Raw genomic sequence first — 27,596 nt, forward strand, 5'->3', positions numbered from 1 at the left:
AGCGTGTGTGGCTGCTATAGGTCACCTGAGCGCTTGCGAAATGGTCTGACTAGGTATGGTGGTGAGATCTCAGTAAGAGTTCTTAGCTAAACTGCTGACTGCTGAGTACATTGCGGAACTATCCAGGCAGACTACTACTCCGTAGGTACCAGCTTGGCCGAGGAGGATCCGGAGAAAAAAGTGGAACAGTCGCGATGGCTAATCACTCCGTAGGTACCTAGGTAGACTGGTAGGTACTTAGCGCCACCATATTCCTTCGTCATAACTTATTCCGAATTGACCCCTAGCACTCTTCACTTCGATATATCACCACCAACATGGTTTCAAAGCGGGACAGAGAATTATTTCGAGATGATGCCCGCTCTCGAGGCTTCAAGCTTACGGCTGCTGACCGGGAGAATCTCGTGAAGCCGTACCTTCCAGACCCATCTGATCTTCCCCGTTGGCCACCGCAGCGACGCAAAAAGCTTCACCGAAAAACGCCTATCCGAACCTTCATCAAGTCGCAAATACACCTGGTCACTTACACATTCCTCCACATATTCTTCGGTATCGCTGTGCGACTTGTTCAGAGCTATCATGCAGTTGTGGATCGGATTCTGGCGATCATCTTTTATCATCACCGAACACCAGAGCTTATACGGAAAGATGTTAGAGGCCTCGACCGCTTACCCGAACACCTAAGCGTGATATTGTCGCTACGCAAAGAAGACGATGCCTTGCCCATCTTGATGGACGAAGTCGCTGAGCTTGTATCTTGGTCTGCTAGTGCTGGGATCCCAGTATTAAGTGTCTACGAGAAGAGTGGTGGGTTCCCCGCAGTCACAGCAGCACTTTGGTTTACTAACAATTAATTGGTCGCATAGGCTCTCTGAAATCATGTATTCCTATCGTGCATCAAGTCATTACCAACAAGCTATCATCCTACTTCGGTAGCTCGCATCAACCAACGCTTCGGCTCTTTGCACCTCATCACCCTGTTTACACAACTCGACAAGATGGAGACGTTTCGCGAAGTTCTTTGATTGTGCTCCTTTTATCTGCCACAGACGGCCAAGAGACGTTCGTTGACTTAACGAAGACGCTGGCAGAGATGTCCCAAAACGGGAAGTTGACCCCGGAAGACATCACCACCGAGCTAGTCGATGCAGAGATAAGCACAATTACCACTCAGCCATCCCAAGAAGTCACGCTAGCCTCTGCTCCGGACCAAACTGAAGCTCCTCAAGCTCTGACTCCGATCAAACCAGAGCCTGACCTTCTTCTTGTCTTTGGGCCATCCTTAAAGCTCAGCGGGTATCCGCCATGGCATATTCGCCTTACCGAGATGTACTGCACTGGTGCCAATAGTGACGGGGTGGCAGGTTATACCGACGGTGTAGAGTACCATGGGTTCCTTAAGGGCCTTTGGCACTATGCTGGCGCACAAATGAGATTCGGGCGTTGACTTGCCCGAGGAATTGGGAGGTAGATACAGGGATATACACGGTTTTCGAAACAATTTTGCAAACGGTACCATTAACCACAATCACTGAGCAAACCAATCCAAGAACTATAGAGATCGAGAAATTAATTGTGTCTTGTTGAAAACCCGGGCCATTGATTTGTGATTCTGCCATTAACATGTAGAGCATGACAGCCCGAGGCAAGAGGTTAAAAGACAACTTTTCTCCTTGTCTGACATCGGATAATCTGTCGGTCGAGCATGCACGCTTTAATGTGCACCATTCTCTCAGGACCGCAAGAGATGTTCCGTACCGGCAAACATTGTTTGCTCTATCGGAATGCATTTGGCAGTACGTGGTGCATTCGCACATGGCTGTCGCGACGATACACGTTTATCAATGTTCCAATATTATATTACTATACATTTATTATCATGACTCATCATATAGCGGTGCCTGAGATCTGCTTTATACAAACGAGGCATTGAACCACTTCTTCCCCAGCCTCAGTAACCCCTTCCACTGCACAGTAGGAGCATATCCGCCTCGAATTGAATCTCAGGAAAACTCTTGAGTCTATGCCATCAGGTGTATTTCCCCAGCACTGTCTATTTTGTCGATCATTTGGCCCGCAGCACCCAGGCGCATCGCATTGGCGCAGACAAACAAAACAAGCCCGTTGTCCGCACAATTCACAGTCGGCGTAAGCTTCTAAAAGCTCTTTCGTAGTTGGTCTCCGATGGCATATGTGGCAGGCGCGTAATAACGACGGTGAAGCGCAGGCTTTCGGTTGTGCTGGTACTATGGTCCTGGGGCCCACCGCTGTTGGTGAAACAGTCGCATCGGCGGGGAAAGAGGCTTGATGAGCCATCAATAGATTCTGTGGTGTGTCTTCCCGGTACTGTGGAGCAAACGCAGATTCAAAACATTGAGACGAAACATAGCCTTTCTGAGGAAGAGCTCGCCGCTTCCGATTGAAGAACTGTAAGTGTGGAGGACGTCCGTTGGGGTGCTCCGGTGATCCCGTATAGCTTCGATGCAATACGTGGCCAAGGCTCTGAATATGCGGCGGTACTATTCTGCTGCTGATAGAAAGACAAACAATCAGAATCTTGATCGTGGTTCAACACGTTTAAGGAGGAACCGATGACAAATCTCTGTGCAGTACTTACTGATTTAGATAGCGTGGAGCTTCTGCCTGTGGCGCTTCCCTCTTCCTCTTTTTTAAGCTTGAGCTCGAAAGCAACGACTCGCTGTGTTCAGGCCACATTTTAGACCTAGGAAGGGGGAATGGGGATCGTCATAGGCGGGAGCATATATGAGCAAACGGGAATGGCGCGGGGAAAGCTATTGGTCGAAAGGCGTAGACAAGAACGTCTCACGTTCAGAAATATGTGTGCGAGTAGTCCTGTACTATCCTCTTGTACAGGTCCCGGTCAAGAAAGACGGAGTTGTAAGTGACTTTACTTCTGCGAGTCTCCAACTGAGGCTGGACCCCGGGGTGTGGATCACAGGCCCCATACCACTATTGGTCAATTGTACCTCATCCTCACTTGCGGGCCCACTAGCTAGAGCGCCGCTCCCCTGGCTAAGGTACCTTAAATCGTTCATCTGAATTGACCTTTTCGTCCTTGACATCTGCTCCTGCAGTATTTTCAACGTTTCCTGCGGATTCTTGCTGTCTGGCATGGGACTGCGATCCCAGACCTATAGGCAACTTTGATGTTCATTGAAAATCATGGAGAATAATGTGTCGGATCTAGTCGAGAGACTAGGGAGTGAAGAAGATGCGGTGCGCAAAATGGCCGTGTTCAAACTCCAAAGCAGTATTGGGGATCCATCTTTCGCAGATGTCTTTATCGCAGAGGACGGTCTGACAAGACTTCGCTATTTAACCCTGCATGCGAGTGGAAATACACTGGCCTATAGCCTGACGAGCTTTGCGAGATTGCTGGAAGTAGACAAGGGGTGGGAATGCGTGGATCAGGAGCTGGTTGAGAGGGTACGTTTATTCTAGGTCAATCCAGGCCGAGGTTCTTCGATTTCGCGACTTCTGCCGGCTCCTAAGTGGTACCTTCTTGTTGTTTGCGGTGCTCCTAGCTAATACAGGCGCTGTTCAGGTTGTCGAGCTCATCGTGACACACCCTCTTGTAAACATCCTGAGAGGTGCAATGTCTATTCTTGTATCCATCGTCTCCCATCCGTCTTCGGCTGGTCGACTACCTCAGAATGATGTATCCGGATTCGGCGCCTTGAAGCCTGCAATCGCCATCTATCCGCAATTTTTGGAAATGCTTGTCAGCAGACTTTCCTCAGCCGATCACGCACTTTGCGCCAATGCTCTACAATTGATTAATTCGCTAATGCGCGACTCCATAACAAATGATTCGGAGCTAGAATGGCCGAAATTCATACAAAAGCTTCAAGATCTTGGCGTCATCAAAGCCGTCTATTCCTTGATGCAGGGCACAGCGTTGCAGGACCACGCGCATCCCCTTATTGAATTTCAATCACTTACGAAAATTTTATTGCGCAAATGGCGAGATCTTGCGTTGGACCTGGACAAGCCAGAGCATCGGAGAGCTCTTAAGGGTATACATGTTGCCAGCACCCATACCAAAGGTATCGAGGCCAGCAGCGATGTACGTCGATCGAAAAAGCATAGCTCCGACAAATGGCGGCGACTCGGCTTCGACTCAGAGAGCCCGGTACTACAATTCGACGAAATGGGATTTTTAGGCATGATGGACCTTGCAGATTTCGTTCGGAACCATCAAGATGAGTTCCAAAAGATGCTTCTCGAGCAATCAACAAAGCCTGCCCATCAGCGATGTCCGATTGCCCGCGCTTCATTGTCGGTTACTTCAATATTGTATGATCATTTTGAGGTTGATAAGTCTGAGACTGAAGATCACAAAACGTATTTGTTACTAGAGTCTCGTTCCAATCTAGATAGGCTATTCAAGCCTCTCCTGCTCCATTGGACCAGATTACATGTCGCGGGGTTGCATACGTTCTTCCGTCTCTGGAAGTCCACGAGCGCCGAGGTGGAAGACTACGACAAGATCGTGGAGCTGGTTCGCATACTAATCGAATCCGTTGTTGGAGGTGCACCTCGAACGAAGGACGTGCAAGACGTCGAGGAAGACTTAGCGGACTTCGGATACAGTCGCCTTCGAAACCTACAAATGGAATTGTTGGAGCTCACTTACGAGGATGTTTGGGGGCAGCATCTTCGACAAGTGCGCGAAGAACTACAGCACGAGGCTCTCCAGTTTGTCAAAGAGCAACGAATCAGATGTCTTCTACAGGGTGCCTGGTTTCTCAACGATGGCGAACCTAAAATCGAAGGAAAATCAGCTGCTTCCAGGTGGAGGTATGCCCAACTATCGCATAATCGAAGGTTCCTGCATTTCGGCGATTTTGAGAGCATGGAAAAACATCCCGACCTCGATGTACTTCCAGGGAAAAGTAAGCGACGAATGCACAATCTAGGATTCAAACGATGAGCTAACTGTCCATTAGTCGACCTTTCTGTTGTATCATCGGTGGTCTCTAATGTTTCGGCCTCGCCCGACAACTCGTCGTCTTCAACCGTGAAGAGTATCCCTCAGCGCGTTTCGTCGACAAAGATTACCATTCATGGATACGTCAACACCAATGTTGTTTCCAACGATACCCCCAAGAATGGTCATTCTCGGTCTGCCAGCAGAGCCACGCAGAGGGAAGCAACGCTCTTGACTCTCCGGCCTGAATCTCCTAGTGTTGCCTCTGAGTGGCTTGATGGTCTACTTATGCTTCTAAATCAGCAGCCTATCACAGCGGAGACAAGCAAGTTGATCAAACTCATCAGCAACTATGGGCTCAAAATAAGATTGCTAAATGTCCGCTTTGACGACGCAGTGTTCGCAGACGAGGCTCCATCGGTTCCTTCCCGTGAGGGGCTCACTGACGACTATTATTACGACATTTTCGGTGGTTCATGAAGAACCAGATCAACCTGGTTTTATTCACACAAACAATCATTGTCCTTAAGTCACCAGATGAACTGCTGGTTTACTGGAACTCTTTTTTAATAATTACTATTTACTTACTCAATGCTCATCTGGAAACTCGGTCTGGTCAGCGAAGGGTTCATCGTCAGCTAACAGACGCTACGCCTTATTTAACTCAGCTCTCGATTCACTTATAGTGTTCAATCTTGAAGCACATTGAAACTCCACCATGTAGGCCAGATTTTGTTTACATATTAGGTAGAGAGAGAAATTACCCCGACCCAATTCGTGGAGATCGGCCTAGGCGGTCTGAGGTTCTTGCTCCCCTTAGCCTGCGCACGGGCTTCCCCAATCAATCCATTCGCGCAGAAGTCTCCCAGAAATTTGGCCCTCCTTCCTCACTCCCTCATGAGAAGCAACTCACCTCACCCGCAAGCAAGCGATATTCCAAAACAAGAATTGATCCAGAACACGACTGGTTTGAATGATTCGAACCGGCCATGGCCCTCCAAGTCGGCGATGTCAGGAATCGCAGGGCCTCCAGATGTGAATGACAGCGAAGACTCAATTGAGGATGACTACGATTCATATGATGAACTTTTCACTCAACATTTTACGGATGAGAAACTTTCGCAACTTGACGGCCTAGAAATCCAGTCCTGCTCCCGGAGGCAGGCACAATCACCGGCTCCTCACAGAAGGGCAGAGAGCCAACGAAGTCTTGGGGGCAAGGCCAAACGCTTTCTTTTACAATCGCAAGCTTCCTCAAAGCCCGAATTATCAGATAATACTCAACTAGAAGAAATTGGGCTACCTTGGGCACAGAAATATGCACCTCGCACATTGGAAGAGTTGGCAGTCCACAAACGGAAGGTGCAGGATGTGGAGCACTGGTTGAACGATGCGCTTGCAGGGAAATCTCAAAAAGTATGTCGATGCAAGGTTCATTGCCTCGGTCTATCTACGACAAATGTCACATGTGCAATCTTACTGATCAAGGTAGAGTCTACTTGTTTTGAAAGGGCCGGCAGGAAGTGGGAAAACCGCTACGGTATCGTTACTCTCGAACAAATTGAATTTCAGGATTGTGGAATGGAAATCACCTTCAACTTCCGATTATGCGTCGAGAGACTACATCTCCCTCGGTGCTCAGTTCGATGGTTTCCTGAGTCGCGGTCAAGAATTTGGCAGCCTTGACCTCGACAGCCATGATGGCATGCAGATGTTTACGGGAGGGCAACCATATGCTTCCCAGCGGCGGGTGCTTCTGATCGAAGAGTTCCCAGCGACATCAGGTCGGGGTGTCTCGAATCTGGCGGCGTTCCGGCTGTCTCTTTTGCGATATATCTCAAGGAACGCTTCGCCTTCTATAGCAGGGTCTGAGACTCAAACCAACATTCCTCCTATGGTCATAGTCGTGACCGAGACATTTTCAAACCTGGAGTCATCATTTGATAATTTGTCAGCTCACCGATTACTTGGTCATGAGCTCTACAATCATTCAAGTACAAGTGTCATAGAATTCAACACTATTGCGCCCACATTTATGTCGAAAGCTTTGAACTCGGTTATGAAAAGATGCGCCCATCAACCCTTCCCAACCAAATCTGAAACCCAGTCCATGATCGCGCATCTGTCTAGGATCGGAGACATTCGAAATGCAATTGCTTCTTTAGAGTTCATCTGTCTAGGCAGCGGTGGTCCAAGTAAATCCCTGTCCAAACCAAAACATGCAACCCGGACCCGCAAGGCAATGGCACCATTCAGCAATAAGATGCCACATGAATTAACATTAAGAACGGCCACTTTAGGCCTTTTTCATGCTGTTGGAAAAATCATTTACAACAAACGAAACCCTCAATCTGACACCATCCCTCCACAATCGCCTCTGCTACTAGGTCAAGCCGGAAATCCTCTGGTACATGTCAACGATTTGCCAGAGGAGACTGGGACAGATATTCAATCGTTTATCAGCACGCTGCATGAAAATTACATTCCGTCTTGCGATGGCTTTTCATTTGCAGAAAGTTTGGATGGTTGCGTTGGATTTTTGTCAGACAGTGACATGCTGTGTGTTGATCGGACCGGCCACCCGAGCAGATATCAAGCTGGTTCTGGTATGGGTCTGGTTAAATCCGTTGCTGGCGTTGATGTACTGCGACAAGAGGAAATAAGCTATCAAATTGCCGCACGTGGTCTCCTCTTTGCCCTTCCTTATCCAGTGAGAAGGCAACTATCCAGTACAGGTCCTACTAGACGACCGAATGATCTCTACAAATTATCGTTTCCCCCAGGCAGTCGGCTGAATCGTCAACTAGAAGAAACACAAGGTCTAATTAGTTTGATGAGAAACACGCTGCTGGAATCAGTCACTCTGCCAATTGCAGATCGGTCAACACATCAGAACCTACCCACGGAGAAGACAGTGGGCGAAGCCTCCTTGCCCTTTAAAACTCTTACATCACGCAGCGATCTAGTCTTGCACCAGTTTCCCTATATGACTATGATCCTCGGCGCAGATGCGGGATCGATGAATCTTAAGGCAATCACCACTTTGGTGGATGTCAACCACGATGCACAACAGGACAGCAATTACCCAAAGAGTGCATCTGCGCGGGATCAAAGTGCTTCCTTCATTCATGAGCCTAGGCATGAAGCTACTGCAAGGAGGTCCGATTTGCAGAAGCCTTGGGGCCAACAACCAAGCGATGAAAAGCTGTTTCTCAGCGATGATGATATTGTAGATGACCTTGAGCTCATACCTACTTGACAAATGGCTACACCTACCTTGTTCTCAAGGAACCGACTAATAACATTGACGACAATTTGAGTAGTCTACTATACTTCGTAGTCCTCAATGGTGCTTGGCGCCGAGTCGGGGACCTTGACTAAGCAGCTTATGTTTTTGAGGTTCCAGGCCTGCAGATAAACAGCCTCGTGTTGGACACCCAGAAGGAGACACCTTTGACCTTTCATGCAAATCAAGATGGCGGCGACAGTGGGATCAGCTATGCAGGAGTCATCGCTGAAATCGCGCTTCAATCCCCCCAAATCTTACCCAGTCTCATCGTCACTGGAAGCTGAAGACACCACAACAATTGTGAATGGACAAAAGAATCCTTCGGACGTCGCTATCTATCACATGCCCGGAATCACAGCTACAGCAATACAGACAGTGCTCTTCCATTGGACGAATGTACTGTTGATGGTCTCATTGATCTTCGGAGGCTGCTGTGCCAATGTGAGTAGATAAATGCCCTTTCGCTAGCTTTTGTCACTAAGTGAGAACAAAGGTGTTCGCACTAGAAGCGATTATCAAGTGAGTACTGTTATGCTGTCGAAATTGTCGAGTACTCGCTCATTCGTTCAACTCCAGAGATCTACCAAAATCAGGTATTTATGCCGTCTTTTCTGATACCACGTGTGCTGTTCTGACGACCTACTTCAAGGGCCTTTAATAACATTTGCTCAATTCATCCTGACTGCGCTTTTTATGTCACCAAACTTCATTTCATTATCAGCAGGCTCTCGGTTGTTTAGTCTCAAACATCGGTCTATACCGTTACGGTCGTGGTTTATTTACACGGCCTTCTTCATCTCGGTCAATCTCCTGAACAATTGGGCATTCGCCTACCGAATCTCAGTACCCCTTCATATTATTCTAAGGTCTGGCGGCCCGGTTGCTTCGATTGCCGTCGGCTATTTTTATGCCGGTAGAAGATATTCTCGGGTGCAAATTCTTGCTATTGCTCTGCTCACATTCGGAGTTGTGACTTCCGCTCTGGCAGATGCACAGGCCAAGGGACAGTCCATTCAAATTGGGGTGGATGATGATTCCAGTATAATGGGCACTCTTGTTGGCTTTGCGATCCTGGCGCTAGCAATGCTTCTCTCGGCGTTCCAGGGAATATACGCTGACCGGCTATATGAAACTTACGGGCGGAGTCATTGGAAAGAAGCCCTGTTTTATTCTCATATGCTTTCTTTGCCGCTCTTCTTCCCAACGTTTCCGCAGCTGCTGAGCCAATGGCGGGAGATGAACTCGTCGCCCCCTTTGCTTACCTATATCATGGCCAAGCTAAGTCAATATGATGACTCATCTATCATATCTCGTGGCACTACAGCTGAGGCCAGTTCCAATGTGGTAACCTCTGGTACTTCAGTGGATGTGCTCTTCCAACTTCTGGTGACCTGCTACGATTTTCGACCCTTGCAGTCAGTTTTGGCCAACATCCCAGTGCAAGTTTCTTACCTTGTATTGAATTCCTTGACGCAATATTGGTGTATTCGTGGAGTTCATCTCCTTTCTGCGGAGTCTTCATCCTTGACTGTCACAATTGTCCTCAACATTCGGAAGCTCGTTTCGCTTCTCCTGTCGATACGTCTTTTCGGGAATACACTCTCCGGTGGCGTGCTCATGGGCGCCACGCTTGTCTTTGCGGGCGGAGCAATGTACGGACTCGAAGGTGCACGCCTTCGAAGGGCAACCAAGAAGAGATTGTGAATAGCTAAACACGTGAACTGATAATAAATATACACATATGTACATGTAGCAATATCATTTTCCGTTCCACCCACAAAGATCAACCGTCGCCTTGAGAATACAGCTATAATACAGGTTCAAATGCCGATATGACCACGATCAGATCTTGACATGGTCACACGAAGAGGAGAAGAAAGGACTGGTCATCAGGTATGGTGAGACTACAATACTTCCCCTACTATCTTTGCCGCCGCCGTATATGTCTCCAGTAACCTCTCGCACTTTTCTCTTTCGGCTTTGATGCCATCGTCCTCGTATAGAAGCTCGGCGAAGAACTCTTCCTTGTAAAGTTCACTCACTAGTCGATTTTGCACAACGTCTTTACTGTGGTTGACGAGAAGGTGCATGATAGCCTTGGGAACCTGGTCCGCGATTGTTTCCCTCACGATGGTGAAATATGACGATATCAAGCGACGAATCAACTCAGTTTCCATGAGTTCGCGATCTGATATGGCTGGCTCGGAATCATCCTTCAACTGAAGAGGACCGAAACATGTTATTACTGTAGTCAAATCTGGTGGCAGTGGATATTGAACACTTACAAATGAAGGCGTTTCGTTGTATTCAGACAACGCGGGGTATTCCTCTGGCTTCGACACAGGTGAAAGCATCTCAGTGCGTCGCAAGTTAGGGTTAGTGCTGACTTCGTGAACAGAGTGCCTGTTTTGACCCTGGCCTACAGCTGCTGAAGAAGGCTGAGTACCGTCTTTACCAAAGAAGTAGTTTAAGAAAGAGTCCCGTGTGGAATTTGCGCCCCCAAAAGCAACTGGCGAGCCTGTGTGCGAGCCGTTTAATGTCGCCGCGATTCCAGTCTCATGTGTTTTGCCGATGTTAGGAGACAAACTTCTAGAGCCTTTGCTAGATTGAGCTCTAATTGGAAGATTCTTGGCCTCTGATTGCTCATCATCGTCTTCGGCGTTTGGGGGATTGTTTCCATTCGGGCCTCCTAGCTCCCTTATTCGTCTCTTCTCTCGCTTACGTCGATCCTCCGCAATTGCAGCCTTCCTTTCCTGATCCTGCTTGTTCTGGATGATGGATGACATTGCAGCAGCTGCACCAAGGAAGTTTGGGTGGTTGGTATTGATATAGGCTCTCTGTATGGAAATCAACGACTCCACGTAAGAAGAACAAGGCCCGAGTCTCTCGCGGAGAAGATCCGAAACAACTTCAATAAGCTTTGCTTGAAGACGGGGGAATCGCAGAAGCTCCTGCGAGCCACATGTGTGACATATCTTTATGAGCTCCTCATAAACTAGCTCCACACACCTCTGGCTTGGAGGTTCGAGTAACTTTATCTGAGGTTTCACAAGGAGGTCAAATGCTAGTTCGGGGACAAAAAGACTGGGCCGCGGCCCGGTTGAGTTTCTAATGGCTGTCCGGATATCTGAGACGGAGAGGTTTTGAGTGGGATCGATGGTATCAAGGGAGTTGCCGAAAACAGAATTGAATATATAGTATATTCTCGCACCGCCGCAAAGCTCCTTGGTTGATATTTCGGAGGAAGTTCCGTCGATTGAAGAGATGAAAGATGAGGCGAATCGCGTCATCAGTTGTAAAATGAGGGAACCGCGATGCTCCTTGCCGCTAAACTGCTTATTGCCATAACTGGCGAGCTCCTGTTGGGTTTGGCCCATAAGTGTATTGAGGCGCGCTTTAATGTCAGGCAGGCGCTCCCTTATGTGAGACATCAGTGTCGAATTTAGCGTTTTTGCAAGAAATTGTGTGCCGCATCGATTAGCCATGTTTCGGTAGGCTGGGTGATGTCGGAAGAAGTCAAGTTCAGCTTGGAGAGCATTCGAAAGAGACTTTCCCGACTGGATATCTTGCTGGGACCTATTGACAACCCCGATGAAGCCAAGCTTCAATGGATAGACCCGACCGGATAGGATATCCATGGCATTAGTACCATGGTCCATGAGGTCCAGTTTTGTCAGAACACCGATTGTCCTTCTTCCCATAGGATCTACCTGACGAGCAAGCTTTAGGGACTCGGAGTTGACCAGGTCCACATTCGCGGGCGATACAGCGAGAATGATACTGTTCGGCTTGGCAATGTATTCGAGGATCAGAGCCCTTGTTTGCTTCTCAATATCCGACGGCTGGTCTCCAATGGGAACTTTGGTCAAGCCCGGTAAATCAACCATGGTGAGATTAAGCACATGAGGCGAGAATATTTTGAGATTGATCGGTTGGCGATTGATGCCCTTGTTGTTGCCGGCGATTCTGGCGGTCTCCGCCTCAATCTCCTGCTTCACAAGCGCAAAGTCATCAAATTTTCGGCCGGGATGGTGATGAAATTCGGCCCACTCATTTTGACCTCCGACACTTGCAGCAGTATGTGGAACATGAACCTCATCACTCTCTGGTTTGTCGTCCCGTTCACTGGGGATATTTATGAGCTGCAAGATCAAGGGCCTTCTAGTCACAATCCCACTCCCTCTTGGAAGGAAGTCTCTTCCCACTATGTTCTCCAATACGGAAGACTTCCCCGAGGACTGGGAGCCAACCACGACCTTAAGAATAGATAACGTTAGATAATATACCATGGGCAGAGTTGCTTGAAAAGGCTTACAATCTGTGGCAAATCGAGCGAGTCATTTCCGATCGTGTTGAAGACTAAGTCTTGCAACTTGTTGACCGTCACCAACAAATCTTCCCCTAACGCGGCCATTCTCGATCTAGATTCAAGAGATGGTGCTAAGGTATCAGCCCCGGCGAAGAAATCGAAGTGGAATCGATATAGTTATTGGGGTAGGGACGCGGTGCCGAGTAATGAGTACAGGTAGTCGGTTCACCTCGAATTGGGTTGTTTGGAACAAGTGGTTGAAGCAATGACCAAGGTCTTCATCCCTCGACAGAAGTTGCTAAGATCGTGAGTTACTACCGTCTACCTACTGCCGCTCGACTTTAAGATCACGTGTAAAACTGTGATTATATAAGCATTCGGCGCGGTCTCGCGTAACTACTTACCTACCTACCTACTGTGGATGGTAGTACAGGCTATCCAAAATGTATTATTGTAAGGGAAGTATCCTCGGGCTACCAGAAACTCTGTATGTATTTCATTTAGTGTGATCTGAAAAAGTTGGATCCAGTCTTGAAATGTTGATCGAAAGTACGTGCGACCTAGCATGTCTGAAACACTTTCCTCCTAGACAGAGACCCAGCCAACTTCCCTTTCCTCATAGGAATGCGTCATCCGCTAAGAATTACAGAATGTCTGTACTGGTTTCGTTCAACACCTATCCTACCCAAAGAACGCAGCACCTTTTACTGCGCCAAATCATAAGGTTATGTTATGAGGCCAGCTATCTATCTTTCTGAAATGTTATCATTTTACCGCTAACGCCATGCAATAAGGTCAGCCACAGTATATATCACTATACAAATTGTTGGGAGGTCTGAGTGTACAAGAGGTCGGCGACTCATGCGCTGAATTAAATGTGAATACAAAGAAACTATTCATAGAAACTATGGATACTGTCTATTCCTCAACGATCCGTTTTGCTTGAAAGTGCTGTTCGTCAAGGTGGATATCCATACACCAGAGTAAATGGTCAGGTTCTGCTGTTATTTAATCATCAAGCTGGACATAGTTCGCGGGGAAAAGCCCTGTCTTTCCATGGTAATCACCGAGCCACCAATCATCATCGGGAAATTCCTGCGCGGATGGTAAGCAATGAACCGGCAACGAAGTGCTGTTTATGGCACACAAAAGAGGCCATCGCGTGAAAGCCAATAGAACTTACAATGTTTGTGATCTCAGCCCCTTCCGGGAAAGTGAGCTCATTGTCTTCGGCGGCTTCGTAATCATACAAAGCCTTAGCCGTTGGCTTTCCATTCGCCCCAAGGTTTGTCGTAGTGGCCGGGGCATTCTCAGGGACATCAGTAGTAGCCGTAGGGTGCGCTTCGTACTCAAGGGGGCTTTCACTACCTTCCCCAACGACCTCGACATAGTTGCTTGGGAAAAGGCCTCTTTCCCCTCGTGCGTTCAGACCCAACCACCAATCTTTGTCTACCATCTCTATCTCCGTCACATATTCCCCTTCTTTCAAATCTACCTCGTTATCCTCTGCCTTCTCGTAATCGTATTGAACAACAGCTCGTATTTGACTCGAGTCGGCATCACCTGCGGGAGTGGCTCCCTCTAATGCTGAGCTTGCAATTGTAGCACGGGATAATCCTTCTTCGTCATTCGAGAGCCCCTGCTGCAAATCCTCGGGACGTTCACCAATAGTAGGCGTGAGCTGCTCCTCTTTACTATCCAGAGCCTCCCTCGCGATCGGTACGGCAACCAGAATCGGGGAGCTTTCACGCTCAGAGAAATCTGGTGTTGGCGAGCGTGGGGGTTGATATTGAGGCGCGGGAGCTTGGGGGCCTGGACCTTCGGCATCACGTGAGCCACTTTCGAGAAGAGTATCAACCTCATCTGCTTGGGGAAAAGTAGATGCCTCCTTTGGTGGCGACTGCGTGAACTGTTCGCGCATGCTACTGACGCTTTGTTGGGGAGTGGCAGGGTCTGGCGTTGGACTATCGACTAAAGCGGATCCTGCAGCATCATTACGGCTGCTGGCGGCAGACTGCCCGGTGTGCGTAGTCTGAACTGGCGCCCAAGTTTTTCCGGTATAGGAGCTCTTCCACTGGCTGCCACCACTATGCTGGGCGTGAACGGTTGGGGAGGCGGGGGTGCCAGGTGATGTAACAGCAGGTTCCTGGCCGCGCTCTTTTGCTTTTTTTTCCGCCCAGAGCTGGGCAGGTGTCTTGCCTCCTTGGTCGGCAAAGGTGCGACTGGCACTCCCCACAGGCGGAGTCGGGGTAGCACTCGATACGTTGCCACCAGGAAGGGGAGGTTTCGTGCCTGTGAACGCCGAGCTACCACCGAACTTATTCGAGACTTTGGGTTTGGGCAGGGAGGTCAGGCGGCTTGATCGGTTGAGGTCAGAATCTGCCGCCATAGCAGGAGGCTCGTTGAAAACAGATGCTTCCTGGGGAGTCGGGGTCGACTCGTCTGTTTTCTGCGCCCTGGCGCGAATTGCAGCTATGTCGACTTTCCCAACAGGTTCGTAGGCGCCTTTAACAGGCTCTGGTCGATCATCCTTCAAATTTCCATCCTCGCGCGCCCGCCTCCTGATAGCGGCAATATCCACTTTCCCAACAGGTTGATATCCACCTCTTACAACATCTTCTTGTTCGGGAATTAGACCACCAGTGGCGCCGGTTGAATTCGATTCAGGCTGCTTTGCTGACTTGAGTTCTTGAATATTGACTCGAGTAGGTTGATACGCTGGTTGGACCTTCTCCAAATTCGTACGGGTGACAGGTGGCGCATCTGGTCCCCAGCCATTGTCATCATCATTTGACTTTTCTCTAATAGGTAGTGGGACACCTCCACGCGCGCCTGCACTAATCCCACCGGTTCGCAGAGGGGTGAAGGCCGGCTTGCTGGAAATTGGGGGTTTGGGGACGGAAGCGACGGGCTTGTCAAGACCCCGTGTGTATTTAGCACCTGACGCATCACCAACTTTCTGAATGATACCTTCTACAGTCAAGTCGGTTTCTGAACGAGCCGTTATCTGAACGTGATAGCCCTGGATGCCAAGTGTCAGTAAAGAAAAGCGGACGATGCTCTCACCTAAGACGGTGTGAAAAAGAACTAACGTGCAAAAATTTCGAGACTGTGGACAAATGGCTAGTGAAATAGCCTTTGGTCCGCTCAGGTACTCCTTCGCCGCACCAGGCAATGAGAACGTTCTTGGGAAGCCCCGTGTTGGCATCCAGGACCTTGACAAACGCAAACTGAACTTTCCCCTCCGAAAATTCGTCGATGAGGTTTTCCAAGTCTCCTTCTGTAGGAAGCAGTTAAAGCCTGTAAATGTTATATTAGTGTGGTTGCACATACCTCCGGTATCCTGGACCTTAAGGACACTTTCTTTATTGCCTGCGTCTTGTTGGAAAGCACTCATCAAAGGCGTGGACACAGAAAACAATGCCCATTTTGCAAACGTTGAGGAGTCTTTTGCAGGCTCCGAGATCGAAGAGTCAACGACAGACTGATAACTTTTTGATATCGATGGGCCATTGGCGGATAAATTGATGGAGGCCATGTTCACAAGCTAAACCTGAGTTCTTGCACAATAAGACAGAAGTGCAGGAGGGATCGAAAAGAGGAAAGGGCCTAGTTTTATACAGTGTATGATGCAGGCAACTTCCGTGGTCGCTGGCTTCGAGATGTAGATTGTTGCTGGGCCGGCCAAGATTGGTTTCACAGTCCCCCACCTCTTTCAGAAAACTGATGCGGGAAAGACAAACGGAGGGAACGAGAGTAATAGCAAATCTGAACGATAGAGGCTTCGACCGGAGACAGATGTTCAGTGAGGAATGGCTAAGCTGCTGCCTAGTGTGAGATATAAGGCGTCTTGATGGTCGGAGGTTAGTTGGTTGTTGTCCTTACCCAACCAGGGGAAACAAGCGGAGTGTCTATGACCTAGGTACGTCACACTAAGCAAGTACTAGCTTCCCGGTGCTAAGGTTGGACTCGGAACCCGGGGAAACCAATGCCGCAGCCCGGTGAAAGAAAGATTCCCATGATCGGGTAGGGTAGCACATTAGACCTCCAACGTGCCAACACATTTCACCACTATATCTGGTCCCTCAGTCTCAAATTCTGGGGGTGAATGTTGTTGTAAGCGTCAGCCCCAGATACAAGTCTGTCATAACCAGTATGTTCATCCATAGCGCAAGGCAACCTCGCTAACAGCTAATGAAGGTCATAATATTCCTCTGTTTTTTATTGATGATAGACAACAATCAAGACACGCATCCTTTTTCTCTCGCGATAGCACTAACAGTGAGCTGGTTTGTTCAACCAATATTACGCCTCTCAGTCTCACCAGAAGAGAAAGTCAGATTGCTTGGTCGAGGCCAAGCTTAGCGGCAACGCCTTGTAGAGGAACTTGAGAAACAAGAAAATTCAGCCTTTCAGCCTGCCCATGGACGAAAAACAGACCGGCGAGCCGAGTCTGGTCGAGAAGGCAAGAGATGTTCTTCCCAGAGATCGGCAATTGAAGACACCTACGTATGATTATGCGTTTGAGAAGTCCATGAGCCATGCAGAAGCAAAGCTCTTCTATCAAAATCATACTAATATCCCGACGAACGGTCAACAATCTGTCAGCGTTAATCCGGTTCACTTTCCGATTCCTGAGAGTTGCGCTCATCCTTCGTTAACCGACAACGATCAAAATGCCAGTGACGCTCCGGGAGCTTCTCGTGGTATTGTGAACCTAATTTCCGATAGCGACACTGTTGCCTCAGAGTTGAATGTTATTTGCCGAAAGATTCGCGGCCTGCTAAATTTGCGATCGAAATATGTTCAGCTATCCCTTCAGACGTCAAAGGATAATCCAAACAATCGACCCGAATGGACAATATACCCACCGCCCCCAGAACCGGCTTGGGGGGAAGATAAAGGAACCACCAGGATCGAAGAGCATTCCGTTCCAGAGCAGAGAAGGAGAAAGATGGGTCAAAGAATCGGCGAAGACTTTTACCTAAATGAATGCATGCCCCTTCCAGGGAAGTCAGATTGGGTCTTCAAATTGGATGAAAGTAGTGTCTATCAAGTCTACGAGAATGACAAGGCCGCGGAATCAAAGAATCCTGCGGTTGATATTCCATCCTTGAGAGATTTTTACATGGACCTTGATACAGTCATCGATGTCTCAACGGATGGACCTGCAAAGAGCTTCTCCTTTAAACGCCTTTCTTATCTAGAAGGGAAATTCCAACTTTACACGTTGCTGAATGAGTACCAGGAGATCGCGGATAGCAAGAAGGTACCTCATAGAGATTTTTACAACGTTCGCAAAGTCGACACCCACGTTCACCACTCAGCATGTATGAATCAGAAGCATCTGCTACGTTTCATCAAGAGCAAGATGAAGAAGTCTCCGGATGAAGTCGTTCTTTTCCGGGACGGGAAGCATCTCACGCTTAAGGAGGTCTTTGAGAGCATCAATCTTACAGCTTACGACTTGAGTATCGATACACTAGACATGCATGTATGGCCCATATGCCTCATCCTTACGTGTCAATCAGTACCACTAATGAGAGATAGGCACACACGGATTCCTTTCACCGGTTTGATAAGTTCAACCTCAAATACAATCCAGTGGGGGAGTCTCGCCTACGAGAGATCTTTCTGAAAACCGATAACTATATCAAAGGGCGATACCTGGCCGAGATAACAAAGGAGGTGATATCTGATCTAGAGTCAAGCAAGTATCAGATGGTCGAATGGCGCATTTCCATATACGGAAGATCAATTCAAGAATGGGACAAACTTGCGGCTTGGGTGGTGGACAACAAATTGTTCTCGCCCAACGTTCGTTGGCTTATCCAAGTACCTCGATTGTACGATGTCTACAAATCAAGCGGTATGATGGACAACTTCGAGCAAGTGATCACTAACGTGTTTCAACCACTATTCGAAGTAACGCAAGATCCGAATAGCCACCCCAAGTTGCATATCTTTTTGCAACGCGTCGTGGGCTTCGATAGTGTGGACGATGAAAGCAAGGCCGAGCGACGGCTGTACAGGAAGTATCCAATTCCTAGAGAGTGGAATACCAAACAAAATCCACCCTACACCTACTGGATCTATTTCATGTTCGCTAACATGGCCTCCCTTAACTTTTGGCGACAGCGCCGAGGCTTTAATACATTTGTCCTGAGACCACATTGTGGCGAGGCCGGTGACCCGGATCATCTTGCAGTTGGTTTCCTTTGTTGTCATAGCATTAGCCACGGAATTCTACTCCGGAAGGTTCCGTTGCTGCAATACTTGTTCTATCTCGACCAGATAGGCATAGCGATGTCCCCGCTCAGCAACAACGCACTATTCCTTACCTACGACAAGAACCCATGCGCTCATTTCTTCAAAAGAGGGTTGAATGTTTCCTTGTCCACAGACGACCCGCTACAGTTCGCGTTCACCAAGGAGCCGCTGATCGAGGAATACTCTGTGGCTGCGCAGATTTATAAATTCAGCGCTGTCGATATGTGCGAATTGGCTAAGCATTCCGTGGAGCAGTGCGGCTTTGAACTCCCTCTGAAGGAAAGATGGCTTGGCCCAAGTTGCTCCTTAGCAGGAGTTGCGGGCAACAACGTTTCAAAGAGTAACGTGCCTGACATTCGTGAAGCGTTCCGGCATGAGACACTTATTGGGGAGCTAGCCTTGTGAGTCTCCCTTGGACTCCTTCAAGCCGCCGTGCTCAAATATGGACAGAAATGGGCATACACCACAGGCTTTGAGAATACATCGGGCTAATTGATTATTTACCAATGTACCAGGATCGAGCGATATTCCACGCAGGCCACTGAAGATAGAACGTTATCGGTGGATGGCTATGAATCGGTCTTCCAATCCGTGCAAACCCCATCTTCAACCTCTCAGAGTAAGTGGCGGTAGGTGGTGGTCCCAGATAAGTTCAGTGTTCTTACTAGGGCTATAGTTCCACACATGGAATCGACTTCTTCGTTGGAGGCTGCAGACTATTCAAAAAGCGACTCGCCTCAAACACCACCTAAACAGGCGCAGCCCACAGGTCAGCATTATCACCACACTCTAGATCACGGCGATCCGCCACACTCCAACCTCGCCCCGGGCGATTCCAGTTCTATTGGGCATGACAGCGCCAAGCAGGCAGTCACTACTGGGCCAGATGGACTCTTGGAACAGAAGATTTTCCCGGGCATCGTGCATGAAAGAGCCCAGCGAGGTAATATTGCAGGGCGGGCGGCTGCTGATCATGCTCCGGAGAAAGAGGATACAGATAGCTATCAACAAAATCCATAGCACGATTAGCTTTAGGCATACACAAGGATATTAGCAACCAGTAGTGGCTTCGGAGGATGCCTGGTAAGACTTTTGTGTGGCGCTGCAAGTAAGGCCGGTCATCGATATTGTGTAACTAAAAATATTTCTAAGGGGGGTATAATACGAAGCCAGCGTCTCCGTTTGAGGGTGAAAGGCGATCGCCAAGCATAGGCTACAATAATCAAGATAGACTCCAGGAATTTTAGGGCTCGGCGTGTCGTACTAAAAGGCCCAACTCCCCTTGCGCTCACGTACACCCCATTCCTCATGGTAGCAACCAGCTTCAAACATTTGGGGGTGATAACGCACCCATTCTTCAATATACAACCGCAGAGCGGTCCATCTCATACACACCTTGTTCGCTGCACCTCTGTTCGTACTGTCCTGCGCGCCAATTTGAACGCCAACGTGCCCCTTAGCATCCATATTCGAGTCATCCGCCCTAAGAGCTGCCACCGATAAACCAGAAACCTCACTAAGTTCATAGTCGTAGTAACGGGCAATGCTGGGGTATCCTAACGACAGATAATCGTATATCTGCGTGACGAAGTCATCACTGAGTGCCTGGTCAGTGTATCCGCTATTCCCCGGAGCTGCGTTACGGTCTAGAACCGCGAGGTGCGAGCTCTGACGACGTGGAGTCTCCGTCTGTGAGGCTGTACCACGATGCTCGTGTGCGTCTTCCTTATCTCCATGTTCTGGGAGGATCAACCCGGGCACTACAATCTCGGATCGGCACGTACTGCGCTTGTCCGGTTTGCAGGTTCCTTGCCAGAGACCACCACGATCGTCATGAGTAGATGAGCGCGGACTGCCTCTCCAGAGACCAGCAAACGACAATATTGCAGATTCGTTGTGATCGATAACAGACGTGCGAGTACCTTCACAGATAGTCGCTTCCGGCGTCAAGCTTTGGGGGAATACAAGGTCACCACCGAGCATCGGCGGGCTAGTGGCTGGCGTTAGCTGTGTAATCGGGCGGGCAGATCCACATTTTTCATCACGATTTGCAGTCCTATCCACGTTCCTAGAAGTTCGACGAGCCATATGTGACAGCCGCCCTCCTTTAGTGGTTAGATAGTGACGTCTGTTCATACCAGCCTCCTCCTTGGAACGGCGAAGGTTTTCCAGCTCTGAGGGAAGATCTGCTGACGATGCACGCCGATTTATCCAAAACTCGGGTCTGGTGTGCCGTACATTTGAGCCTTCGCCATATGGAAAATCTTCGTCCTCCTTGTCGATGGCGAAGTGGTCTACGGGCTGGTGGACCTGCTCATTCGGAAATGCTTCCAGTGCTCGTTCTTTCAGCTGGTTCTCTGAAGGATGAAGTGGAAAAGGAAGAATATAGTCAAACAAAGAGTTTTCTCGTTCATCCTTCGGAGGTCGCCAGTTATCAGGGTGAAAATCCGATGTTATTGCAGATGGTGATCCAGATAGCCGGGAGTTGACCGTTTCGTTGTCTTCGCTGCCACTAGACGGTATGGCAGGCAAATCAGGCACACGAAACGAATGCCTCCTGGATTCCTGGCGCCGAAGAAGATTGGAATATGAAAAGCGAGATTCCTGTATTGCCTCGCTATTCGTTTCTGCTGAGTGAGGAGTGTCACAAGCGTCACCTGCCACTGTCGGTTGGGTCCATCTTTGATTGTCTCGACCGACTGGTCCTCCCTGAGGGCGAAAGGAGTGGCTGACAGTTTCCATAAGCTCGGGAGTAAATCTCCTCGAGTTATACTGCTGTAAATCCCCCCTGTTTTGGGTCGTTGAAATCGAATGTGTGTGCAACCTATCCGGTGACATAACGCCAGGCTGATTCTCCTCTCTCGCGTTGCCATATTTAGGGTGGCTCAGGTCATCGGAATCTTTCGCGGGCGAAGTATAGTCGAGTCCCGACGGACGAGGACCTGCGTCTGCTTGGTGGACATGTTTATTTCTGGTCTGGTGGGTTTGATAATGTTTGGAGCTGCGGGAGATTGTCTCTATAGGCTCGGGGAGGAACCTTCGGGGTTTTTTTGAAGTCGTAGCAGCAGGTTGGGACATGTCCTCAGGCTTGTATCACGGCTTTTCAAATGCACTAGACGTATATGTTAGTAGCAGCCATACGAAGCTTCTCATGTTTATATTTTCCTATTCCTGGAAATAGGGCATTTACAGAGGCAATGTTTTCAATGGAGGCTTTATTCTGGTACCTTGTTGAGTACTGTACGTGGTGATAATGTGCAGTGTGTTGTGGGTGGGTATGTGAGAAGGTACTTTGGAGGTTGAGTGACTGCGCTGATATGCTGAATAGTAGTGCCTAAGGCAATCAAGTAGCTACTAGCTACGTTACCATGCCGATACGTACCGGGTAGACACCGGGAAGTCATAGAACATACCTCAGATAGCACATGATTGATTAGATTCCACCATTTGCCAGAGTAGGCTTTTCTTTGATTTGAAGTATCCTTTCTACGAGTTCTCAAATCATACATGACTATGCAGTTGCCTGAACGTCAAGCATCTGCGAACCAAACACATGGGAGTTAATATATGTACATGAACCCTTTTTGCGGGGCTATCCGAGTAGCATGAGCAAAAGTCAAAGGCCTTTCCAAGGCCAAATCCGTATCAGTACGGCGTTTGGTCTGGTGTGTCAGAGACGCAACACATTGCATCCTGACGTTAGACCCCACTGATACCCACATATTAAGTCGGTACAGGAGAAGCATTTAACAAGAAGGAACATCGAATACTCTGCAAGACTCATGACAGTGGCAGCACCATCACTTCTGTGCTTTGACGGCCCCAACACCCGCACTAATGACACCTGGTAATTCAGTCGTGCCCACCCGGAATATCATTCCGACTGCAGCACCGATAGCTGCCATGACGGTCAAAGTGACGCCAGCTATTAGGAAAAACGCCGAGCTGATGTCCTGTTTCTGACAAGCAGAGCCACCCCATCGAATTCTTCGCCCCACACCCCCACGGCCTTTCACAGTGGTTTCATAGCAACTGCAAGCATAACAATCGCTAGATTTCTCATAGCAGGCACCATGCCCTGAGCAGGTGCCCGTAGCATCATTGCAGGACGAATTCGTCGCATAGCAGACCGGCGCAAGAGAGAGCGGAAGATTTCCGCGTTGTTGGGATGCTATAGATTGCAGCTCCGTATCTCTGTAGCTGATGTCGCGCACTTTATTGCCTTCCAATACACGTCGGGTGTGGGCCGACTTCTGTGCCATGATAGTGTCCGAGATAATCACCATTGTAATCTTCTTGCCTTCCAAGGTGAGCGAATGTAACTCAGAAATAACTGAATGTAGGTCATTTTCAGATGCCGAGGTCGAGTGGGCCTCCGCCTGAAAGGAGCCTTAGTTAGCATTGCTTTCTATGCCCTGCAAGCATGGGTGCATTAGAGTACCTTGAATGCGAGGTGAACGGTCACAGTTCCTCTGCCTTCATTGGTCCAACATTCACCGGCGCTGGCGTCGCGGAGCAACCCAGTCGAAAGAGTGCGGCTGAGGCCATCAAGATAGGGGCTCGAAGATAGACACGTTTTCGCGAAACTCTGGACATGCAAAGAATGAGCAGGTTGATCTTTTGCATCAACATCGCCTAGTTTCGTCGGACCGCTGCCACGTACCTCTGAGTTCAAAATAGTGTTATTGTCTGTGTCAAATGAGCAATGCCTGCTTCCTGCGCTGGCGATACCCTCCGTGCGGACTGTTAAAAGGTGGTCTGCGAAGTCATTCCTCGCAGCAGCAGTTGTAAACGTGGACCTTATCAGTTCAGTTCCATATTCGTGTTGATTCAAGGTCACTGCATCAATAGACCGTCAGAGATCAATCGCACTGCTGGTGGCAGCGATGGCGACGTACCAATATCTCCACTGAGCCCTTCCAGTATGACCATGATGGTATTTGTACTCTCATCCACGACCGGTGCATTGAACAGAGGATATGGAGACCCAGCCAGCCGTTCAACGATTCCGACGTTGTTCTGATCCGAGTTCTGCAGGGTTGACGCAGTAGATGAATCAGATCGAAGCTCCAGCAGCAGCTGAAGAGTGGCGCCAGGGACAGTTGTAGACGCTCCTCGATTCCCCGACCCAAAAACCACCGCAGAGGCTTCCAGGGCAGCTGTTCCGCCAATGATACTAGCCAGCGTCGTCAAGAAACCGAGGAAAGGGTGCATAATGACGGCAGCCGTGCGTGAAGTTCTCAAAGCCCTATAGTTACAAGCTTCCCATCAATTTAGTGGTGTCTGGGCAATGTCAGGTGAGTTGTCAAGCGTGTTCTTGCAAGATGAGTTCTTGTCGTAGACAATAATCCACAAGCCTAGAGCTCCTGTCAGCTTCAAACCAAGGATAGTATTAACCGCTGTAGGTGGAGAAGTTAGATATATCTAAAAATAGGTTAGGTGTGTAGTCCGCAGATACCTACTAGTCCTGTGGTGGAGGATGCGGATGCACCATTCGCGATCACGTGGGAGCCTTGGGAATCTAAAAGCCTGGCCGGGGGAGCCCATCTGGCTATATCCATACCGTCCATGTTTTTAGTTCTATCATGTGTTACATTTTGTTCAAATCTACCACTTCACATTGATAGTGCTGTTGCTGGGCTACTGTTTTTCTCATGATAGAGCGGGTAAGGTCTTTCCAACCTTGTGTTATCATCTCATCCTTTACTCTTGAACCTTACATTCATAACCTCCTGCCGCGGGATTCCTACATTTTCAAATCATTTCCCGTCTATTTTAGATGTTCCCGCCTAGAAATTCACTCTAGCTTACAAGGTCAATTACTTTGTCTCCTATAGATGTGCCATACCAATGCCGCCATTTAGGCCGCTTCTTCCTAGCTTTCGATCACGAATTCGGTTCTGCCCGCCATTGCGCCTACTTTCACATAAACCCAACCTCTGGTATGTCAAAGTTCAAAGATCATGGTCTAGGTAGGTCGTGAATCATGAGACCACTTCTTCATTGGCTCTAATGATACCAGGGGGTTCTCAACTAGAATCCTTATCCTCGTCGTGGCCGTGGCCGGGTGCACATCAATTCTCGAATCACGAAGAGGTAGCGCATCCAGTGATGTAGGATTGCGGGACGAATTCACGGCAAGGCGTGATAATAGAGATTCCAGAGTTCATGAAGAGAAACGATCTGTATCCGGAGCACCACACTCAACACGCGTCGAAGCCTTTATTCCGGTTGGATGGCCTCGAAAACGAGAAGGCGATTTCTACACGGCGTCTGATCCTGAATGGAAAGTGTTTGCACAGGTGAAAAAGGATGAGAAGAGACTGGAAGCCCTAAAAGGTAATTACAGCCGCATGGTCTCTAAGGTCTGTCCCGAATCTCACAATAGCAGGTGAATTGGCATCCATTGCTCTGGGTGAAGCGTCACAGTCGAGTCTGCTCGCAGACTTGTTGGGGTCGCCCTTCAAGATCGATCAGTACTGGTTACAACCTTACTTTCCTCCGCGAGCCCCGCCTGTTTACTGCCGATCTGGGTATGTACACTGACCATTTCATGTTCTTATCGATCTCACATTGCGCAGGTTTCTGGTTACCAATCTTGGAGTAGCCTGGACGTGGGAGCAACCCATGCCAGACAGTGGGATTGGTCGATCCGTGCCGCCGCATTCCGTCTCACTGGCTGTGAAGAATGCCTATCAGGCAATCTGGCAAACTCTTCTAGACAAGTTTAGCCTCGGGCAGTCGAACAACGAGCGACCTACCAGGGGGTTGTCGGAGATATTGGGCCAATCAAGCGAGGCGCATGTAAACTCAGACTTGAAAACGCTAGACAAGTTGAGCAATACATCTAGTCCCGAGTCACGATTGCTGGCGCCACCTGAATCACATGACAACGCAAGTCCAAATCATGACGATAGGCTCTTTCGTCCCTCAGCCATCCTGTCCACATTGGATTGGCTACCTTTGCCAAGATATGGGCCTGGGACAGATCTTCACACCATCTCCCTAGCTTTCAAGAAGGGGATTAATGAATGCCGGGTGCGTGATCTGCGCGCCCATCGTCGAGGCACATTCTTTGTTCGTGGCCCTGTCGGCCTTAAAGGTTCTTCAGGTTTCTGCAGGATTGAAGTGGAGGGTGAATATGACCCGGTAGCCTCAGAATGGTTATCAATTTCTATGCACGTGCGAGATTTGGATCTTTTGAATGATAAGCCTCTTGGTGATAAATAAGCATTGATTGTCTAGAGTTACTATGGCCATGTTTGTACTGACATAATACACCTATAGAATTTATTATGCGGACATTGAGCTTGAATTGCTATAACAGCAAGGGTGCGTAAATAGGTGTCTTAGTAGTGCCTGACCACTTACTGCACAACTTTCTTGTCTATTTCTTACTCTACTAACCCACACCTGTAGTATGGCCATGTTGGCTGCTATATTATAGTATTTGTAGTTGTAAGACTATAACAGGTTTATTATAGCAATGTTTAATATAAAAACTATAACATAAAGTATGTCAAGTAATATTATATTAGTAGCTAAATTAATTACTTGTTAAAGGACGCTTTAGGCGGTGATCTGAATTTATTATATTAGTGGTTGTTTTAAGCTAGAAAATAGCGAAAGGTCTTGCTAGTAAGTAAAAGTTGTGTGAAGTGGTTAAACTATGTTGCAGGTTTGTTGCAGGTTCCGCCAGTTCCATGGAACTCTAATGTTGTTTACTATTTCTTAGTCAGATATTAGTCAGTTCTAGAGCTTAGCTTTTAGTTCCTGGTTTTAATAGCCTAAATAGAACAATAACTTTATTAAAATCTATAAATTAATACCTTATATTTAATAATTAGTAGCATGTCCTTAATTTTATCTAGGCTTTTACAAGTATTTCTTTTTACTTTTATTTAGCTATTTTATAATATTAAAATTATAAAACTTTATTTATTATTTTACTAGTAGCATATATTTTATTAATTATAGGTTGCTTAATTACTAGTTTACCTTTTTACTATTCTTTACTACTTTTAAAAGTTAAGACCTTTACTTTTAAAAACTATAATATTATAGTAGTAAATTACCCCTCTAGAATATTAGTTTATCTAGTTTTAAAAGCTTATACCTTAGCTTTCCTAAGCCCCTACTCTCTAGTTTTAGTTATTACCCTACTTTTTTTACTAAGGTATTATTTAGCTAACTATATTAATAGTATCTTTAAAACCCTAATTTACTAATTAAAAGCCTATATTACTTTATTAAACCTGTTTTTTTATTTATTAAAGCTTAATACCTGTTAAACTAGGAAAGTATATAGCTAAACTAGCCTACTAACTTACTATATTTTAGTTATTTATTCCCTATTTTAAAAAGATTAATAAATTTAATAAATGTTGCAGGTTCCGCCAGTTCCATGGAACTCTAATGTTGTTTACTGTTTCTTAGTCAGATATTAGTTAGTTCTAGAGCTTAGCTTTTAGTTCCTGATTTTAATAGCCTAAATAGAATAATAACTTTATTAAAATCTATAAATTAATACCTTGCATTTAATAATTAGTAGCATGTCCTTAATTTTATCTAGGCTTTTACAAGTATTTTTTTAACTTTATTTTTAAATACTTTATAATGCTAAGTTTATAGATTTTTACTTAATATTTTACTAGTAGTGCCTACTTTATTAATTATAGGTTGCTGTCAGATAAGGTCAGGGTCGTCCTGCTAAGCGTCGAAGCGGACCTTAGGTATTCTGATATCAAGAGAGAGAAGAGCAAAGTAGAAGATGCAAT

The 27,596-nt window shown here is 47.7% G+C and overlaps 11 protein-coding genes across 11 annotated transcripts; 6 read left to right on the forward strand and 5 right to left on the reverse strand.

Moving 5' to 3' along the window:
• The first annotated feature begins 98 nt into the window (after positions 1–98).
• On the forward strand, positions 99–1,877 carry BDV14DRAFT_179546 (ditrans,polycis-polyprenyl diphosphate synthase). The gene is made up of 3 exons (XM_073769780.1): positions 99–229; positions 280–807; positions 867–1,877. Exons 2-3 carry the CDS (start codon positions 318–320, stop codon positions 1,445–1,447), a joined length of 1,071 nt encoding a protein of 356 aa, XP_073624873.1. The 5' UTR covers positions 99–229; positions 280–317; the 3' UTR covers positions 1,448–1,877.
• On the reverse strand, positions 1,878–2,886 carry BDV14DRAFT_179548 (uncharacterized protein). The gene is made up of 2 exons (XM_073769781.1): positions 2,618–2,886; positions 1,878–2,530 (listed from the first exon to the last, which is right to left on the reverse strand). Exons 1-2 carry the CDS (start codon positions 2,713–2,715, stop codon positions 1,888–1,890), a joined length of 741 nt encoding a protein of 246 aa, XP_073624874.1. The 5' UTR covers positions 2,716–2,886; the 3' UTR covers positions 1,878–1,887.
• Positions 2,887–3,063: 177 nt separating this feature from the next.
• On the forward strand, positions 3,064–5,706 carry BDV14DRAFT_179549 (ELMO/CED-12 family protein). Its single transcript, XM_073769782.1, has 3 exons — positions 3,064–3,447; positions 3,566–4,916; positions 4,971–5,706. Exons 1-3 carry the CDS (start codon positions 3,184–3,186, stop codon positions 5,429–5,431), a joined length of 2,076 nt encoding a protein of 691 aa, XP_073624875.1. The 5' UTR covers positions 3,064–3,183; the 3' UTR covers positions 5,432–5,706.
• Positions 5,707–5,720: 14 nt separating this feature from the next.
• BDV14DRAFT_114404 (putative cell cycle checkpoint protein Rad17) lies at positions 5,721–8,518 on the forward strand. The gene is made up of 2 exons (XM_073765745.1): positions 5,721–6,367; positions 6,444–8,518. Exons 1-2 carry the CDS (start codon positions 5,849–5,851, stop codon positions 8,208–8,210), a joined length of 2,286 nt encoding a protein of 761 aa, XP_073624876.1. The 5' UTR covers positions 5,721–5,848; the 3' UTR covers positions 8,211–8,518.
• BDV14DRAFT_203375 (putative UPD-GlcNAc transporter (Mnn2-2)) lies at positions 8,427–9,944 on the forward strand (the record flags this gene model as incomplete). Its single annotated transcript, XM_073774272.1, has 4 exons — positions 8,427–8,681; positions 8,734–8,759; positions 8,817–8,833; positions 8,890–9,944. 4 exons carry the CDS (start codon positions 8,427–8,429, stop codon positions 9,942–9,944), a joined length of 1,353 nt encoding a protein of 450 aa, XP_073624877.1.
• Positions 9,945–9,969: 25 nt separating this feature from the next.
• Positions 9,970–12,848, reverse strand: BDV14DRAFT_179557 (dynamin-related GTPase DNM1). The gene is made up of 3 exons (XM_073769783.1): positions 12,556–12,848; positions 10,526–12,496; positions 9,970–10,459 (listed from the first exon to the last, which is right to left on the reverse strand). The coding sequence occupies exons 1-3, from the start codon at positions 12,652–12,654 to the stop codon at positions 10,145–10,147; spliced, it is 2,385 nt and encodes a 794-aa protein (XP_073624878.1). The 5' UTR covers positions 12,655–12,848; the 3' UTR covers positions 9,970–10,144.
• A 584-nt stretch (positions 12,849–13,432) lies between these two features.
• Positions 13,433–16,464, reverse strand: BDV14DRAFT_114435 (putative actin binding protein). Its single transcript, XM_073765746.1, has 4 exons — positions 15,883–16,464; positions 15,642–15,829; positions 13,733–15,571; positions 13,433–13,644 (listed from the first exon to the last, which is right to left on the reverse strand). The coding sequence occupies exons 1-4, from the start codon at positions 16,085–16,087 to the stop codon at positions 13,558–13,560; spliced, it is 2,319 nt and encodes a 772-aa protein (XP_073624879.1). The 5' UTR covers positions 16,088–16,464; the 3' UTR covers positions 13,433–13,557.
• BDV14DRAFT_191982 (uncharacterized protein) lies at positions 16,362–19,224 on the forward strand (the record flags this gene model as incomplete). Its single annotated transcript, XM_073771573.1, has 3 exons — positions 16,362–16,382; positions 16,988–18,043; positions 18,100–19,224. 3 exons carry the CDS (start codon positions 16,362–16,364, stop codon positions 19,222–19,224), a joined length of 2,202 nt encoding a protein of 733 aa, XP_073624880.1.
• Positions 19,225–19,960: 736 nt separating this feature from the next.
• BDV14DRAFT_114479 (uncharacterized protein) lies at positions 19,961–22,090 on the reverse strand. The gene is made up of 2 exons (XM_073765747.1): positions 22,010–22,090; positions 19,961–21,931 (listed from the first exon to the last, which is right to left on the reverse strand). Exon 2 carries the CDS (start codon positions 21,895–21,897, stop codon positions 20,083–20,085), a length of 1,815 nt encoding a protein of 604 aa, XP_073624881.1. The 5' UTR covers positions 21,898–21,931; positions 22,010–22,090; the 3' UTR covers positions 19,961–20,082.
• Positions 22,091–22,137: 47 nt separating this feature from the next.
• On the reverse strand, positions 22,138–24,269 carry BDV14DRAFT_179603 (DUF3844 domain-containing protein). Its single transcript, XM_073769784.1, has 4 exons — positions 23,718–24,269; positions 23,483–23,658; positions 23,261–23,407; positions 22,138–23,198 (listed from the first exon to the last, which is right to left on the reverse strand). Exons 1-4 carry the CDS (start codon positions 24,031–24,033, stop codon positions 22,620–22,622), a joined length of 1,218 nt encoding a protein of 405 aa, XP_073624882.1. The 5' UTR covers positions 24,034–24,269; the 3' UTR covers positions 22,138–22,619.
• A 56-nt stretch (positions 24,270–24,325) lies between these two features.
• Positions 24,326–26,230, forward strand: BDV14DRAFT_179613 (uncharacterized protein). The gene is made up of 5 exons (XM_073769785.1): positions 24,326–24,485; positions 24,657–24,791; positions 24,842–25,158; positions 25,211–25,352; positions 25,401–26,230. Exons 2-5 carry the CDS (start codon positions 24,670–24,672, stop codon positions 26,047–26,049), a joined length of 1,230 nt encoding a protein of 409 aa, XP_073624883.1. The 5' UTR covers positions 24,326–24,485; positions 24,657–24,669; the 3' UTR covers positions 26,050–26,230.
• The last annotated feature ends 1,366 nt before the right edge of the window (positions 26,231–27,596 follow it).

This window comes from Aspergillus stella-maris, assembly GCF_047715825.1.
Source record: "Aspergillus stella-maris strain CBS 113639 unplaced genomic scaffold BDV14scaffold_58, whole genome shotgun sequence".
NCBI classification, from domain to species: Eukaryota; Fungi; Ascomycota; class Eurotiomycetes; order Eurotiales; family Aspergillaceae; genus Aspergillus; species Aspergillus stella-maris.

What these genes read in the sequence shown, in the direction of transcription:
- BDV14DRAFT_114435 (XM_073765746.1), bottom strand. Translation starts at nt 16,087, where the DNA reads ATGGCCTCCATCAATTTATCCGCCAATGGCCCATCGATATCAAAAAGT. An exon ending in TAAGGTCCAGGATACCGGAG is followed by an intron (nt 15,830 to 15,882) that starts GTATGTGCAACC and finishes TGCTTCCTACAG; the next exon opens with AAGGAGACTTGGAAAACCTC. An exon ending in CAGTCTCGAAATTTTTGCAC is followed by an intron (nt 15,572 to 15,641) that starts GTTAGTTCTTTT and finishes CTTGGCATCCAG; the next exon opens with GGCTATCACGTTCAGATAAC.
- BDV14DRAFT_114404 (XM_073765745.1), top strand. Translation starts at nt 5,849, where the DNA reads ATGAGAAGCAACTCACCTCACCCGCAAGCAAGCGATATTCCAAAACAA. An exon ending in TTGCAGGGAAATCTCAAAAA is followed by an intron (nt 6,368 to 6,443) that starts GTATGTCGATGC and finishes TGATCAAGGTAG; the next exon opens with AGTCTACTTGTTTTGAAAGG.
- BDV14DRAFT_179613 (XM_073769785.1), top strand. Translation starts at nt 24,670, where the DNA reads ATGCCGCCATTTAGGCCGCTTCTTCCTAGCTTTCGATCACGAATTCGG. An exon ending in GAGACTGGAAGCCCTAAAAG is followed by an intron (nt 25,159 to 25,210) that starts GTAATTACAGCC and finishes TCACAATAGCAG; the next exon opens with GTGAATTGGCATCCATTGCT. An exon ending in CCTGTTTACTGCCGATCTGG is followed by an intron (nt 25,353 to 25,400) that starts GTATGTACACTG and finishes CACATTGCGCAG; the next exon opens with GTTTCTGGTTACCAATCTTG.
- BDV14DRAFT_179557 (XM_073769783.1), bottom strand. Translation starts at nt 12,654, where the DNA reads ATGGCCGCGTTAGGGGAAGATTTGTTGGTGACGGTCAACAAGTTGCAA. An exon ending in CGCTCGATTTGCCACAGATT is followed by an intron (nt 12,497 to 12,555) that starts GTAAGCCTTTTC and finishes TCTATTCTTAAG; the next exon opens with GTCGTGGTTGGCTCCCAGTC. An exon ending in ACAACGAAACGCCTTCATTT is followed by an intron (nt 10,460 to 10,525) that starts GTAAGTGTTCAA and finishes GGTCCTCTTCAG; the next exon opens with TTGAAGGATGATTCCGAGCC.
- BDV14DRAFT_179548 (XM_073769781.1), bottom strand. Translation starts at nt 2,715, where the DNA reads ATGTGGCCTGAACACAGCGAGTCGTTGCTTTCGAGCTCAAGCTTAAAA. An exon ending in GCTCCACGCTATCTAAATCA is followed by an intron (nt 2,531 to 2,617) that starts GTAAGTACTGCA and finishes TCTTTCTATCAG; the next exon opens with CAGCAGAATAGTACCGCCGC.
- BDV14DRAFT_179603 (XM_073769784.1), bottom strand. Translation starts at nt 24,033, where the DNA reads ATGCACCCTTTCCTCGGTTTCTTGACGACGCTGGCTAGTATCATTGGC. An exon ending in AGGGCTCAGTGGAGATATTG is followed by an intron (nt 23,659 to 23,717) that starts GTACGTCGCCAT and finishes CTATTGATGCAG; the next exon opens with TGACCTTGAATCAACACGAA. An exon ending in CCGTTCACCTCGCATTCAAG is followed by an intron (nt 23,199 to 23,260) that starts GTACTCTAATGC and finishes GGCTCCTTTCAG; the next exon opens with GCGGAGGCCCACTCGACCTC.
- BDV14DRAFT_114479 (XM_073765747.1), bottom strand. Translation starts at nt 21,897, where the DNA reads ATGTCCCAACCTGCTGCTACGACTTCAAAAAAACCCCGAAGGTTCCTC.
- BDV14DRAFT_179549 (XM_073769782.1), top strand. Translation starts at nt 3,184, where the DNA reads ATGGAGAATAATGTGTCGGATCTAGTCGAGAGACTAGGGAGTGAAGAA. An exon ending in ATCAGGAGCTGGTTGAGAGG is followed by an intron (nt 3,448 to 3,565) that starts GTACGTTTATTC and finishes GGCGCTGTTCAG; the next exon opens with GTTGTCGAGCTCATCGTGAC. An exon ending in CGATGTACTTCCAGGGAAAA is followed by an intron (nt 4,917 to 4,970) that starts GTAAGCGACGAA and finishes ACTGTCCATTAG; the next exon opens with TCGACCTTTCTGTTGTATCA.
- BDV14DRAFT_179546 (XM_073769780.1), top strand. Translation starts at nt 318, where the DNA reads ATGGTTTCAAAGCGGGACAGAGAATTATTTCGAGATGATGCCCGCTCT. An exon ending in AAGTGTCTACGAGAAGAGTG is followed by an intron (nt 808 to 866) that starts GTGGGTTCCCCG and finishes TTGGTCGCATAG; the next exon opens with GCTCTCTGAAATCATGTATT.